The 15,687-nt window shown below is 41.0% G+C and overlaps 2 protein-coding genes across 3 annotated transcripts; both read left to right on the forward strand.

The window, feature by feature from the left end:
• Window positions 1-2,797: 2,797 nt before the first annotated feature.
• LOC128520974 (retinol dehydrogenase 13-like) lies at window positions 2,798-5,766 on the forward strand. The gene is made up of 7 exons (XM_053495453.1): window positions 2,798-2,983; window positions 3,279-3,397; window positions 3,892-4,047; window positions 4,248-4,352; window positions 4,740-4,952; window positions 5,108-5,209; window positions 5,305-5,766. Exons 1-7 carry the CDS (start codon window positions 2,919-2,921, stop codon window positions 5,622-5,624), a joined length of 1,080 nt encoding a protein of 359 aa, XP_053351428.1. The 5' UTR covers window positions 2,798-2,918; the 3' UTR covers window positions 5,625-5,766.
• A 191-nt stretch (window positions 5,767-5,957) lies between these two features.
• Window positions 5,958-14,073, forward strand: decr2 (2,4-dienoyl CoA reductase 2, peroxisomal). 2 transcript variants are annotated; one of them, XM_053494686.1, is made up of 10 exons: window positions 5,958-6,108; window positions 6,275-6,363; window positions 9,311-9,379; window positions 9,517-9,568; window positions 9,648-9,783; window positions 11,577-11,701; window positions 11,824-11,917; window positions 12,200-12,304; window positions 12,401-12,589; window positions 13,428-14,073. In XM_053494686.1, the coding sequence occupies exons 2-10, from the start codon at window positions 6,284-6,286 to the stop codon at window positions 13,460-13,462; spliced, it is 885 nt and encodes a 294-aa protein (XP_053350661.1). In that variant the 5' UTR covers window positions 5,958-6,108; window positions 6,275-6,283; the 3' UTR covers window positions 13,463-14,073. The 2 variants fall into 2 exon arrangements, with proteins under 2 accessions (XP_053350661.1, XP_053350662.1); XM_053494687.1 differs by having other exon boundaries at window positions 5,959-6,108; window positions 12,401-12,640.
• Window positions 14,074-15,687: the final 1,614 nt, after the last annotated feature.

Consider the following 15,687-nt stretch of genomic DNA (forward strand, 5'->3'; position numbering starts at 1 on the left):
CAGACCTTGGGGGACCTGCGGAAGCAGTGGACTGAGTCTGGAGTAGAAACATCCAGAGCCACCGTGTACAGGCGTGTGCAGGAAATGGGCTACAGGTGCCGCATTCCCCAGGTCAAGCCACTTTTGAACCAGAAACAGCGGCAGAAGCGCCTGACCTGGGCTACAGAGAAGCAGCACTGGACTGTTGCTCAGTGGTCCAAAGTACTTTTTTCGGATGAAAGCAACTTTTGCATGTCATTTGGAAATCAAGGTGCCAGAGTCTGGAGGAAGACTGGGGAGAGGGAAATGTCAAAGTGTCAAGTACCCACAGTCAGTGATGGTCTGAGGTGCCATGTCAGCTGCTGGTGTTGGTCCACTGTGTTTTATCAAGGCAGGGTCAATGCAGCTAGCTATCAGGAGATTTTGGAGCACTTCATGCTTCCATCTGCTGAAAAGCTTTATGGAGATGAAGATTTCATTTTTCAGCATGACCTGGCACCTGCTCACAGTGCCAAAACCACTGGTAAATGGTTTACTGACCATGGTATTACTGTGCTCAGTTGGCCTGCCAACTCTCCTGACCTGAACCCCATAGAGAATCTGTGGGATATTGTGAAGAGAAAGTTGAGAGACGCAAGACCCAGCACTCTGAATAAGCTTAAGGCCGCTATCGAAGCATCCTGGGCCTCCATAACACCTCAGCAGTGCCACAGGCTGATTGCCTCCATGCCACGCCGCATTGAAGCAGTCATTTCTGCAAAAGGATTCACGACCAAGTATTAAGTGCATAACTGAACATAATTATTTGAAGGTTGACTTTTTTTGTATTAAAAACACTTTTCTTTTATTGGTCGGATGAAATATGCTAATTTTTTCAGATAGGAATTTTGGGTTTTCATGAGCTGTATGCCAAAATCATCAATATTAAAACAATTAAAAGGCTTGAACTACTTCAGTTGTGTGTAATGAATCTGAAATATGTGAAAGTCTAGAGAGAGAGAGAAGAGAGGTTTTCACACCATCTAAACATTCCCACTAGAATATAAATGACTATCAAATTTCAACTAACTGTTTATAAAAAGTTTGTACTTTTTGTGTATATTTAGATTTTTTTTTCATTTATTAAAGCATTTTATATTTTCTCCTATTTTCCCATTGTAATAACTTAAAACAGTACAATAGAGAAATACAAGTGTGAGAGTAAAGGAAAAGGACACGAGAGGATAGCTATGAGATAGACACGTTGGAGGAGGTATTAACAACTTAAAAACTTCATTTCCATAATAAATAGTGAAAAAGACAAAAAGTTTCGTCTTTTTAAATCTTTTCATCTTAAACAAAATAAATAACTATATGTTTGAGGGGTTTATTTAAAAAAAAAATTATAATAAAAAATTATGTCTTTAATACTAATGGGGCAGCATGGTGCACCTCTAGGGTCCGGATTTGATTCCTACCTCATTTCTGTTACATGGAGTATGTTTTCCCTGTGTTTGGTGGGTTTCCTCCGTGGGATTTTTTTTTTTTTGAGTCATTTCGGAAATTTAATCAGAAATAAATTAAAATGTTGCATTTTCAATCAAAAATACCCCCAATACGTCTACATACACAAATTTTGGCTATAGTTCCAGTTATGAAAATATTACAGTGCAACTAAGGACATTTTATAATAAACAGAATGAGCAGCTCACCTCTTATATCTTCCAATCTGAGTCGTTCGTTCTTTTAAATCTATTGCACTGCATAGCGTCTATGGGAGTGACGTGACAAAAGAAGGAACGACTCGAGACTTGAAGACTCATTGCTGAGAATCGTTCAATTCTGTTTCCTTTATACTGTATAACATACGGAGGTTTTGCTATGTTTTGCGCATGCGCGCCTAAAAGAAAAGAAACGAATCACTCTCCGAGACTACTCGTTCATCTGAGTCAAAACGAACGAATCGTTCATGAACGACCCATCACTAGATATGTTATGGTAATACCATCTGGGAGAGAAACAGATATAGTTTCCAGGAAAGAAGACACTGCTGGTGAAATGTGGATAAATTAATTGGTAATTTCCATCCAGGAATCTGTGTAGTCCAATTAGGACCCTGGAGGCTAATAGTCATGGCCAATCTGGGAACGCAAGTTAACCTAATCCGCATGTCTTTAGATTGTGGGAGGAAACCGGAGCAGCAGGAGGAAACCAGGGAGATAATTACATTTTAAAACAAAGGACCTGTCATGTTAAATATATTATTTGGAATGTAAAAACCATAAGAAATTACACTGTGTAAGATACATTTTAAGATAAGATAAGATAAACCTTTATTAGTCCCACAAGTGGGAAATTAGTTTTGCCACGGCAGCAAGTGGATAGTACAAAGTTAAAAATTAAGAATCAGAATAAAGTAAAATAAAATAAAAATAGGGGAAATAAAATAAAATAACAAATACTAACAGTATAAATGTATACTATACAATCTGGCTATAAAATATGGACATCTTTTAATCCAGGTAACTCTAAAAATTATTGATGGTATCAGCAAAATCTAGGAATTACAGCCAGAAAGTTTTACAGATAGAAAATTTAAGTATTTTATTTTTTTAAACAAACCAACAACAACAACAAAAAAAATTCCAATATTTCCTTCTGTTTTACAGGAGGCGTTGTTTTCCATATTGACCTGCTTTGCTTTTTGTCCCACCCGTATTCGACAAATCCGTCCTCTTGTCCTATGATTGGTTGGTTTTCCAACGCCCTCAATCTCTTCGTTATAATTTCTAACAAATCATGAATGAGAAGGCGGGACTTTGAAATAATACGGGTAGGAAGCAAAATAACGAACACTTGAAGGTTCAAGGTGTCATGCTAGTCACCTTGGTGATGTCTTTAGCTAATATGGTTTAGTGTTTTTTCTCTCCTGAGTATTTATTTTGGTATAAGCTATTACAATGAGTAGGTATATCCTCCCTGCGTCTGTATTCGGGACTGTTTTTGGCTGTGCTGTGTTGCTAAAGTAAGTGCTGCTAAATTAGCCGGCTGGTTTGCTAGCTGTGGCTGAGTCTCAATAATATTATGGGGCGTGTAGTATGTAGTGTGTAGGGAAAGACACACTAAACCACTGTGGTGGCTTGGATCTTGTTTGGAGAAACTTTTAGGAGTTACACGGGAGTTCAGATTTAAATAAGGCTAAAATATATATACTGTCATTTTATAATCATATGTAGTGCTCTAGCTGTGTAATAGGAAACCATTTGGAATTTCATTTGCTTTGTAAAGTTTATTTCACAGCGTCTTCCTCCCTCCTGCAGGAACCATTTGACAGGAGGCCCCTGCCCAAGTAAAGCCAGGATCCCTGGAAAGACAGTAGTTATAACCGGGGCCAACACCGGGATCGGAAAAGAGACGGCCCGAGAGCTGGCCCGAAGAGGTACGACCCGGTTCTGACCCTCTCCCTATGCAGGAACTGGACCTTTTTCTTCTTTTTCATTTTCTTTTTTGTTGGTTAATGTTGGTTGGAATCCAGTAGGGTTGTTCTTCTACTTTGTTGCTTAATCCGACATTTCCACGCACTTTTTCTTCTCGACACGTTTACATTTCAGTACCACTCACCATCTAGTTGAAGTTCTGTAAGCTTCATCACCTCCACCTGTAAATGCTACTTTCCAATTAATTCTTTCTCAAAAACAACATTAACGGCCCCTCCCCCCAAACCCACACACACACACATTTTAAAATAATCTTATCATTGCCTTCTACTCTCTCACATTACCGTCTATTGCAGGCTCTCTCTTTAAAAAAAAAAAAAAAAAGGCTTAATCAATGGCTCTTGAATGTCACTGGGTGAGATCATAAACTAATTTCCATAATCCATGTGTCATCACAGCAATTTGCATATGAAAAAAAACTCATATCCTTGTGCAGGAGGACGGATTATTATGGGATGTCGGGACATGGAGAAGTGTGAAGAAGCAGCACGTGAGATCCGAGGTTGCACCCTGAACCCTCATGTTTACGCCAGGCACATCGACCTGGCTTCGATAAAATCCATACGGAGCTTTGCTAAGAGGATCAACCAGGGTAGAACACACCCACACAAACAAACACACACACAGTTAATTAGCCAGTGAACAATCAGTCTCATGATAACTGTAAAGATGGCGATGATAAATAGGTGGTTATTTCCGCAGTTTTAAAAAGTATTTATTGTTTATTATTAAATGTTTGTGGAGATCTCTGTATCTCTCTGTATATAAGTGTGGGGTTTTTTTTTCCGTTAGAAGAGGAAAGAGTGGACGTTCTGATCAATAACGCTGCGGTGATGAGGTGTCCTCCCGGGAAGACAGAAGATGGATTTGATATGCAGCTCGGAGTCAACTACCTGGGTGAGAACGTAGCATCAAAGGAGTCTGAGGATTACGTTGAGTTCAGTGCTGCTGTGATCGAATAGCCGTTGCATTTCAGTACGGCGCAGCAGCAACTCAGTGATGAGAAATTAGACTCACCTCTAACACAGCGGTCTGATCTCTTTTGATAGCACACCTTAACACTCAACTGCTCAGATGTATAGTGGGATAAAATAAATTAAAGATCGCATATGAAAGGTGTTCAAGTCAAACGATTAAATTTCTCATTAACAAAGTTGTAAAAGTGATTGACATTTAAAGAAGACTTCAGGCACAGTACGGTGATGAGACTCTTAGCTGCAGTAAAACATTGAAATGGTACAATATGCGTGCAATACCGATAAAGGTCCGTCTCACTGTTTCTAGGACATTTCCTCTTGACAAATCTGCTGCTGGATAAGCTGCGAGACTCCGTCCCCAGTAGAGTGATCAACCTGTCGTCTTTAGCGCACATCGTTGGTGAGATCGACTTTGAGGACCTGAACTGGGACAGAAAGAAGTTTAACACGAAGAAGGCATATTGTCAGAGCAAACTCGCCATCGTCCTGTTCACACGAGAGCTCGCACGCAGACTCGACGGTCAGTGTGTATATATGTGTGTGTGTGTGTGTTTAAAAGAGAGAGAGAAGGACTGTGTGTTGTTGCAGGTATCTTCTTACGGTGTAAGGAGTGTGATCAGGAAAACCCTGGTCTATTTGATCTAGTAGGAATTATAATGTTTGTGTGTGTTCTAGGTACTGGGGTGACGGTAAACGCTGTGCACCCTGGAGTCGTCGCCACAGATCTGGGCAGACACACAGGCATGCACCAGTCCATGTTCTCCAGCTCTGTACTTAGTAAGTTAAAGTAAATGAATCAACATCTTTTGACCTTTACTTTGTAAGAAAAAATGCTAGAATGTGTTTTTTTCCCTCTTGTTTTTTTACTCAAGGTCCAGTCTTCTACCTGCTGATAAAGTCGCCCGAGCTCGGTGCCCAGCCCAGCGTGTACCTGGCCGTCGCCGAAGAGCTGGCGAACGTCAGCGGGCGTTACTATGACGTCATAAAAGAAAAAGAGCCCGCTTCTCAAGCTCTGGACCAGGAAGTGGCAGTCAAACTCTGGGACATCAGCGCGTCTTTAGTTGGTTTAGAGACCTCTGTTTCAGTCCCAACCTCTTCTCCTTCTCCGGGGACTGTAACGCAAACTCTGCCTGAGCAGACTGGTGCATGCCCCTCCGAGCCTGTTGTTACCATGACAACCCAGGCAACATGACTTTAAAGAGGACGGTACACATTATGGACCTGGAAATCGCTGCTACGACTGATTGATTTATCGTTTAAACAGTTTATCATTTTCGGAGGTCGCACAAGTAACGACAGTGTAATATCAAAAATAAAAGTCTTTTTACAAACCATTTGTGCTTTTTGTGTATTAAAAGTATAAATTGAAAACAGTATTTATGTCCTTTTTGCTTAGCTCTTTTTTATAACTTTTTAAGCTGCTTATTAAATGCTTTAAAAAAAAATGAACTGAGACAGAAGCTCCACAGAGTACAGACTACGAGTCCCATCATGCACCGCGAGAACAACACGTCACCCGCGGGTCGGTCCAAGGTCCGGTGTAGACCGTAACTCGGTCGTGTTGTTGTTTTTATTGTAGTGTGTGTGTGTGTGTTTTGTTGTATAATTTGCGCCAAGTGTGATTTGTTTAACCCTTTTGTTCTGGTGCACGCGCTGTCGGTGTTTTTAAACCTCAGGTAAAGTTCCAGTGTGATTCTGAACTGCACTTTCTGCTTAAACACTAACGGCTTCCTTCTGCGCTCAGTCTCTCTGTTCTGTTACTCACGTTAGAATAAAACACACATTTACTTAAATAAACGTTTGTTTGTGTTGATATATATCTATATTTTTTTTATCGTGTAGTCTGAGAGAATGGCGGAAGCTCCGGAGGACGTGCACACGGATGAGTGTCTCAGCTCATACACACACATCTACTGCCAGGACCTGCTCAAGTAAAAAAACACACACACACACACCAGCACTTACAACGTGTTCCTTTATTCCCTTACTTATTATTCCTCCCCCCCCTCTTATTCCTTTTTTAATCACCTTTTCTAATTTTTCAGTCCCTATAGTCCACTCTATGTTCCTTATTAAATCTATATTTTCCTTTCTGCATATTTTGGCATATCCATAGCCAACTCTGCATGTCTCTGTTCTGTGCGAACTCGACACATTCACAGACCTGAGGCGGGAATCGAACCCTCGACCCTGGAGTCGCCGCCGTTCCGCACACGGCTTCCCTTATTCCTGCTTCTCACTTCCTTCTCACTCCGCATTCACTCACTCACTCATCGTCTGTACCGCTTAATCCTGTGTACTGGGTCGCGGGGGCCTGGAACCTATCCCAGGAGACTTAGAGCACGAGACGGGGTACACCCTGGAGCATGGCACACACACTCACACCTTCATTCACACTATAAGGGCAATTTGGGGACGTCAGTTAGCCTAATCTGCATGTCTTTGGACTGTGGGAGGAAACCGGAGTACCTGGAGGAAACCTACCAAGCATGGAGAGAACATGCAAACTCCATGCACACACACACACACACACACACATACACACACAGATCACTAGTGCAGCATAGTCCTTACTTATTATCATTATTTCTTTTATTCCTTACTTCTTTTTTCCATATTGTTTCACATCCTCATTCATTATTCTTTATCCTTTATGCGGTAACTTATTATCCGCACTGCTTCATCTTTCTCCCTTCTTCTTTATCTAGTATTCCTAATAAATCTTCCATTATATCCTAATATTTACTCATCATTTCTTCATGTGCATGCTTCATTTCTTATCCCCTCTCTCTTATTCCACCTTTATTATTCCTCATTCATAATTCCTGATTCATTATTCCTGATTCCTCTTTTTTTTTCTTTTTCGTTATATAATTATTATTTATGACCCCTCACTGCTCAATCCTTATCCCTTATTCTGTATTTTCATATCTCATTCCCACTTCTTACCCCATGTTACTTAGTCCTTAATTATTATTGCTTATTAATCATGCCTTATTATTCCCCTCTTTTTTATCTTTTATTCTTTACTCCTACTTCATTTTTTTTCATTTATTATTCCTGATAATCATTTATTATTCCTCTTTACCCACTTCTTGTTAGTCTGTCCACGCCTTTACTTTATAATCATTATTCCATATATCTTTTTCAGTATACCTTATTCCTGATTCCCAGTCCCTTATTTTTTGCTTATTATTCTTAATTCTTTAGCCCCTGTTTTTTTATTTACTTTTCCAAATACCAAATTCCTTGTTCATTTTTTATCATCTTTTTCCATATCCACGATTATTTCTTAATCTGCACACAGTAATCCTGATTAATAATTTTTTATTCCTTGTTATTTATTTATTCATTAAAATAATTTTTTATTAAAAATTAGTTTTTCCCATTCCTTGTCTTTCATCCCGTATCATTTGACGCTTCTTGTTTATTCATTTTACATTGTTGTTCAGGTTCCTGCATTCTTACTTTCTCCTTATGCTTTATTTTTCCTTATTCTCTTATACAGTGGGGCAAAAAAGTATTTGGTCAGCCACTAATTGTGCAAGTTCTCCCACTTAAAAAGATGAGAGAGGCCTGATGAGAGAGGCCTTGCTCAACTGTGGGGGCAACTTTTAGAAAATAGAAGACATACAAGACCACTGATAATCTCCCTCGATCTGGGGTTTCACGCAAGATCTCACCCCGTGGGGTCAAGATCACAAGAACTGTGAGCAAAAATCCCAGAACCACACGGGGGGACCTAGTGAATGACCTGCAGAGAGCTGGGACCAAAGTAATAAAGGCTACCATCGGTAACACACTGCGCCACCAGGGACTCATTCTGCAGTGCCAGACGTGTCCCCCTGCTTAAGCCAGTACATGTCCAGGCCCGTCTAAAGTTTGCTAGTAAGCATTTGGATGATCCAGAAGAGAACTGGAAGAATGTCATATGGTCAGATAAAACCAAAATATAACTTTTTGGTAAAAACTTAACTTGTTGTGTTTGGAGGAGGAAGAATGCTGAGTTGCATCCAAAAAACACCACCCACTGTGAAGCATGGGGGTGGAAACATCATGCTTTGGGGCTGTTTTTCTGCAAAGAGACCAGGACGACTGATCTGTGTACAGGAAAGAATGAATGGAGCCATGTATCATGAGATTTTGAGAGACACCCTCCTTCCATCAGCAGGGGCATTAAAGATAAAACCTGGCTGGGTCTTTCAGCATGACAATAATCCCAAACACACCACCCGGGCAACGAGGGAGTGGCTTTGTAGGAAGCATTTCAAGGTCCTGGAGTGGCCTAACCAGTCTCCAGATCTCAACCCCATAAAAAATCTTTGGAGGGAGTTGGTTAGGTGGCCGACTGAATACCTTTTCGCGCCCACACAGGCCTCTCTCATCTTCTTAAGTGGGAGAAGTTGCACAATTGGTGGCTGACTAAATACTTTTTTGCCCCACTGTACTTTATTCCATATTCCTGATAATTCTTTAGTCTATACTTAATATTTTATCATTCTTTATTATTTGTTTATTATCGCTTATCCCGTATTCCTTATAACTCCGTATTTCTGATGCTGCATCTCTAATTTACAACTCATTATACCTTATTCCTCTTTACTTACTTCCCAATCCTTAAATATTATTCTTCACTGTATATTCATTGTCCCTTATCCTTTTTGCTTAATCCTTATCCCTTACTCCTCATTCATATCCTGTATCTCTCCTTATCTATTATTTCTTATTCCTTTTTCTTTCTCATCAGTTCTTGTTCTTCCTCCTCTTTCTTCGCCCCATACCCCTGATGTCCTCCTTCTCAGGTCAAGTGTCAGGTTATTACACAGCATAAATTGCTCCCTATCTTTGATCTCCATATAAATGAATATTGTTTTGCAGGGATCAAGTGGCCTTCGTAACAGGTGGCGGTTCCGGCATCGGCTTCCGTATCGCTGAGGTCCTAATGAGGTACTGCTTGTTTCACTACACACTGTTTCTCAGGTGACCAAACTCACTCAAACCTCAGCAGGGTGTCACCTTCTGTTCCACCTCCTCTGTTGTCTTTAATTAATATTCAACCAACAGATAAGGCACATGTCTTTCAGGCACGGCTGTGACACGGTGATTGCCAGCAGGAACCTGGAGAAGCTCACTGAGGTACCGACTGTTCTAAGGCACGACATTACAAGCGACAAACATCATGTGTCATTGTCATTTAATTTGGGTGTTTTTCTAGGCGGCTAAGAAGCTGACCAGCGCGACAGGACGACACTGCCTGCCCCTGCAGGTGGACGTGCGTCAGCCAGACACCATCTCTAACGCCGTAGACGAGACGCTAAAAGAGTTTGGACGCGTCGATATTCTCATCAATAGTACGTTGGGTTCTTCGGTGTATGGATTCTTGTATGCCTCTAGCGTATGTGCTGAAATAAGCATGAGCAAGCTGTTAGATACACAAGTTGTGACCATGACGATGATGTATTCATGTCTAGCCACAGTGTAAAGAAATTCTGAAAGTCTCCTTTTGTAATTGTACTGTTTTATATAAAGCGTGTTTACATGGACCTTAATATTCTGCTAATGAGGGCCTCCGAGTGGCGCAGTGGTAAAGTGCTCGCCCTATCATCCGGAGATCGCTGGTTCGAACCCCGGGTGATGCTGTTTTCCTCTCACAGCCGGAGGCACAGAGAGAGCTGATTGTCCGAGCTCTCTCGGGGGGGGGGGGGGGTGAGAGGTACTTGTGCTCCCACATTAATCACGGCGCTACAGCCAATCAGGGGCGTCTGTGAGCTCGCGCACACGGAAGGAGGGGCTAGCGCTTTCCTCTGAGTGTGTTACTCCGCCCCTAACGGTGCGTGAGCGAGCAGTTCGAAAAAGATGCGGTCGGCTCGCGTCACGTGGTTCGGAGGAAACACGGGATAGCTTTCGTCCTCCCGAATGAGTGGTTGTAGTAGCCTTGATGTGTGTGGGAGCCCCCTAGTGACGGGGAGTAATTGGTCACGACTGGATTGGGGAGAAAATCGGGGAAAAAAGAATTGGACAAGACTAAATTTATAAAAAAAAATATATATATATATATTCTGCTAATAATAACTTAATCAGGAGCACTGATTGGCTCGCATTTCCCATGTAGTAAATAGAGATGAGAGAAAAAAATAGACTGAGTTATGAATCGCGATTCTTTTGTGTGGTGACTCACGTATCGCCACACAAAATATATTTTGTTAAAACAATTTTTACATTTATAAAAGATGAACCGGTCGATTAGATAGTGATTTAATTGGCTGGTTTTCAGTTTGATTGGCCGTAACCGGTGATCAGCTGATCAGCCTCAGATAAAAACGATTTTGTCCAGAGTGCAAAAATGCTCAGATCTGCCTTTTTCTCCAAACTCTGTGAGCGACTTAGCCTCACACACTCATTACACACACTCAAACCAGGAGCAGCCGAAAGACCAATAACGTGTGCGTTAGATGCCGCGTGTGCCCGCGTGCCCGCAACTGGTGCTCATTGTGAAGTTGAGTTTTAAGACTTTGGTGCACTTCATGTGGCGTTCTCTACTATTTTTTATCCCGTGCAATAGGAGTAAATTTTTTGCTTATTATTATTATTATTTTTATATAATATATATATTATTATTTGTTAAGAACTAATAATTATGGCAGGTGACAGAGGATAGAGGATGGCGGGATATGTGCTGCTCAGTTAAATTTAGATTTTTTTGCCAAAACAGGCTACATTTAGTTACTCATTAAACATTTTAAAAATTGTAACAAAATCTGGGAAAATGTAATATCAAATCAGGAGACGTATAAAAATCATGATACTTACAAAATCTTGTAAAGCATCTAACCAATCACAGATGACTACTAAGCAAGCGGGATTTATTGGAAAAGATTTGAATCCTTCAGAGTTATATAATCCTCTGTTATATTTGCGGCAGATTAAATGCATCACATTGGACAGCACCACTTTGCGCATGTCACAAATGTTCTGTTTTGATTAAATGCTTTATGCACGTACACGGCCATGTGACTATTCCTCTCTAATCAGAATGCCTTTAATCAGATTGAAGAAACATCGTCCATGTAAACGTAGCTTTTATAGTCTAAAAAGTCAGATTCCACAGCTACAGATTCTCCTCTGTCTGTCTGTGCCTGTACAGACGCGGCGGGGAACTTCCTGTGTCCTGCCTCGGCTCTGTCCTTTAACGCTTTTAAGACGGTTATGGAGATTGACACTATGGGGACGTTTAACACCAGCAAAGTTGTCTATGAAAAATGGTTCAAAGTAATAAACGCATAATTATATTATATTATTTTATCTTATGTTTATTATTATAATGCATAATTCCGCAGTAAAGAAAACCACTTCTTGACTTTGTGTGGGTTTTTTGTGCACATATGTGTTAGGATCACGGTGGCTCCATAGTAAACATCTCGGCCACGCTCGGATACAAAGGTCAAGCGCTCCAGGTGCATGCTGGGTCGGCTAAAGCTGCCAACGGTGAGCATTTGTTTGTGGGCGTGGCCTGACCAGTTTTCAGGTGATGACAGAGTCCCACATTATCTGTTTAACCAGTCTTTTCTTTGGGCAAAACAAGCTACCTGAGAGTGGTCGATGAAACTAGGCATTAGTGTCACAGATGTCACTTTATCACCACACCTAACATCACTTTCTGAATGTGATATAAATATTTTTCTTTGCTCCATATTGTGGTTTGCTTCATCTCCTCAAACTTTTGCACATGAATTGAATAATAAGTACCATAAACGTGTATGTGTGTAGATGCCATGACGAAACACTTGGCAGTAGAGTGGGGTCCCAGCGGCGTGAGGGTGAACACCGTGGCCCCGGGTCCGATCTCAGGCACTGAGGGTTACCGCAGGCTTGGTACGAGTTTGTGTTTTGACATCGTGAGTTTCAGGACTATTTTTAGATGATTCGTTCCTTCCTGTTTATGTTTTGCTCTCTTTCATTCTGGTTCAGGCGGCTCGCAGGCGGAAAGCGCAGGAATTTTCCGGACTATCCCTCTGCAGAGGGCGGGAAATAAAACGGAAATGGCGCATGCTGTTCTTTTTCTAGCGAGCCGCGCGGCGTCATATGTCACCGGTGCCACCGTGGTGGCTGACGGAGGGGCGTGGCTTACCTCGGCCAATGATGTGGAGCGCCTGCTGGGTATACACTCATCTCGCTCTGCTAAACTCTGAGGGGCAGCACTGCACACAGGTGTGTGTGTGTGTGTGTGTGTGTTTGTGTGTGTGTCTTTAGTGAGTGTGAAAATTGCAGTGGGCAAAGCTACTGTGTGAAATTAATTGTAAGCAAATACGAGCGCTGGCTAAATTGGACTAATTTACTTGATTGACTGATTACATGCTGGGTGTGGTGCTGCTCTTCTCTTTGCTTTTCACTTTCAATAACACACATACTTTACCAACCATTATGTATAATTTACCAAAATCCACTATGCATACACAAATTATTAATTCGATGCAAACAAGTATGATTTGAAATGATCTCATCTGACATTATGCGCATTTTGATTAACTAAGTACTAATGAAATTAATATGTATTCTAATATTTCAATTTGCAGAAGAAATTGGCCAAATTTGTGAACGTTTCAATTGTATTATTCTGACAATAAGAACACAGGCCCCTTCTCCATCTTTTTACTGGGACTGATATATACAATAGCCACGCCTACTTTACTGAACGTTTACGGGGACTGATGTGAACAGAGACCACACCTCCTCCTTTACTGGGACTGAGTAGCATAGTGGCCACTTCTACTTCCCTGACAGGTACTTGTTTTGCACACCGGCCACGCCTCTTTCTCTACTGGGACTGACATGCATAGAAACCTCGCCTACCAACAGGTGCATAACCCACGCCTCCTACTTTATCAAGACTGATCGGTCTACAGGCATCACCTTCACTCATGCTGACAGGCATTTTGTTTGACCTGTCTTTTTCCCCTTTTAATAGCTCTCATTTTTTTTGTCTTTGTTTTTTTAGATCTTTGGTCACAAGAGAAAAGGAGAGACAAATAATAACCCTGATCTGGGAGGCGACAAAAACACTCACGTAGATTCTAATCACTAAACTACAGTAGATAATGTAAGATACCGCACACGCTCAACTGTTTTCATCAGTATGTATCATGTGGTAGGCTTGACACTGGTCTGTGAAATAATGACTGGAGTTAATGACTGGAGAAGTGAAATAAAGATTTCTAAAGATTTATCCTGAAGATTTATTCAAGAAAAAGACACTTAAGTAATAGAACACTGATATTCACTGGAGCTGCATAAAAATATAATTACTATAATTTCCACCCATATAACCCATTTATTATCATCTTATCCTAACATTCCAGGAAAGGTTAGGCTTTGTTTATACCACTGTAACAAATACATATAAGAGAGAGAGAGAATTCTTTGGTTCTTTTCCCTTGAATCCCACTGTTGATTTAACATTGTTATTATAACGTTTAAAAATATGAAGTTAAATTGGATGTTCTCTATTCTAGTTCTACTGACGAGATTTCCATAATAAAACAGAATTCTTGCTACTTCATGGTGCCTTGTTTGTCTGTACTATTTTGATATCGCCACTAGAGGGCGCAAAGGCTCTTTTTCTTTTTCCTTTTTTTTTTTTTTTTTTACAAAGTATTAAATTAGTAAAACAGTAAAGATTAAGCAATAATAGCAACAAAAAAGGGAGACATAAAAACATTCTATGTCTAAGAGCAAAGGTCACTTTGTTGCCATGATGGCAAGTGATTAACATGATTGTAAGGATGTGTAAACAGTGTGTTAGGTGTTCTCCACACAGAATGTAAGAATCCCAAGAATTACACCATACACCCTGGAGCAGTGAGGTGGCAAAGCATGTTATCCATGATATCATGGTACCCTTCAATGTGCATGTTTCACTTGCACGTAGAGTACCTTTAAAAAGGTACTGTACACTCGTGGTGGCTTAGTGGTTAGCACTCATATCCTCCAGGGCCGGGGGTTTCCACGCAAGAGCTTGGTTTTATTCTACTGTTCAGATATGTTGTAGGCCAACTGGTATTTCCAAATACCAGTATTTGGAAAGTAGACACAAAGGCAACGCTGAGGGTTCCACCTGCAGGGACAAGGGGTCGTACCCCGTCATATACAGTATATATATATATATGATAAGGGGATGTCAAAAATTATTCACACTTTGTTGGCCACACTGTCTTATCAGTGCTTTCCGTTCAAGGCTACTGTGTCCCCAGTCACTGCTGTGCAGGTGTGAACATGTTACATCTGTTTTTTGTTTGTAACTGCAGTGTGAGTAAAAATGGACGCTTAACTTGTAATCTGCATGAAAGAAGAGCAACGTGCAGTGTTTTCTTATTTTTGTGGTCTGAGGGTGTACCTGGTGCTGAAACAACTAACAGAAGAGCACAAACAGAAGCGTTTGGATATTTGCAAACCAAAAACTAAAGTTTCTGAAAGCGTATGGAGCGGAACCATCCTCAATTGAAGATAGAAGAAAATTTTCAAAAGTCAACCATCACTGGAAATATTCATCAATGTTTACAGTTTTCTAGGATTCTCAAGGGCCAGTATTGGGACATTATCGGGAAAAAGGTTGGACAATCAACAGTGCTCGTTACAGTGAGGCACTTATTGAAGAGCTAAAGGACGAGGACGTCGTGATCTTGCGTGATGATGCATGTCCGCATACATCTGCCCACGCTGTCTTCATATTGTTGTAAAGTTATTGTAAGCATATTGTGTAAGTTAATTAAAAATGAATTCTACAGCCAGAGGCATGTGTGTGTATAAATCTGCCCCTTTTCACTGATCTACCCCTTTAAATAATTCAAGACATGGGTTGAATCCGGAACAGCTCTGGTTCTGGACACGCTGGCCCACTATGTAATGTGTGTAGCCCCCAGTACCCACAGATCCACACCTGGTAAAGTGTGCACTCCTGTAGGTGTCAGGGAGTGATTTGGGATTCGGCCCGTGGTCCGGTTCATTATTATAACTGAAAGACGAAGGAGGGGTGATGTTAAAATGTTTAACATAATCATACATGTTGGTTGTTTCATTCGATATAATGTTTCTGAAGTGATAAATCATCATCATCATCATCAGCAGCAGCAGCAGCAGCAATGCGCAGAGAAACGCTGATTAGAAAAAAAAAGATGCTCGGCGCCTTGCGGTTGGTACCGGCGGACTGCAGGGGGCGCTTCTACGCATGCGCGAGTGCTTGCGTTGGTGTCTGTTGCGGC

Source organism: Clarias gariepinus, chromosome 4 (genome assembly GCF_024256425.1).
Source record: "Clarias gariepinus isolate MV-2021 ecotype Netherlands chromosome 4, CGAR_prim_01v2, whole genome shotgun sequence".
Taxonomy (NCBI): domain Eukaryota; kingdom Metazoa; phylum Chordata; class Actinopteri; order Siluriformes; family Clariidae; genus Clarias; species Clarias gariepinus.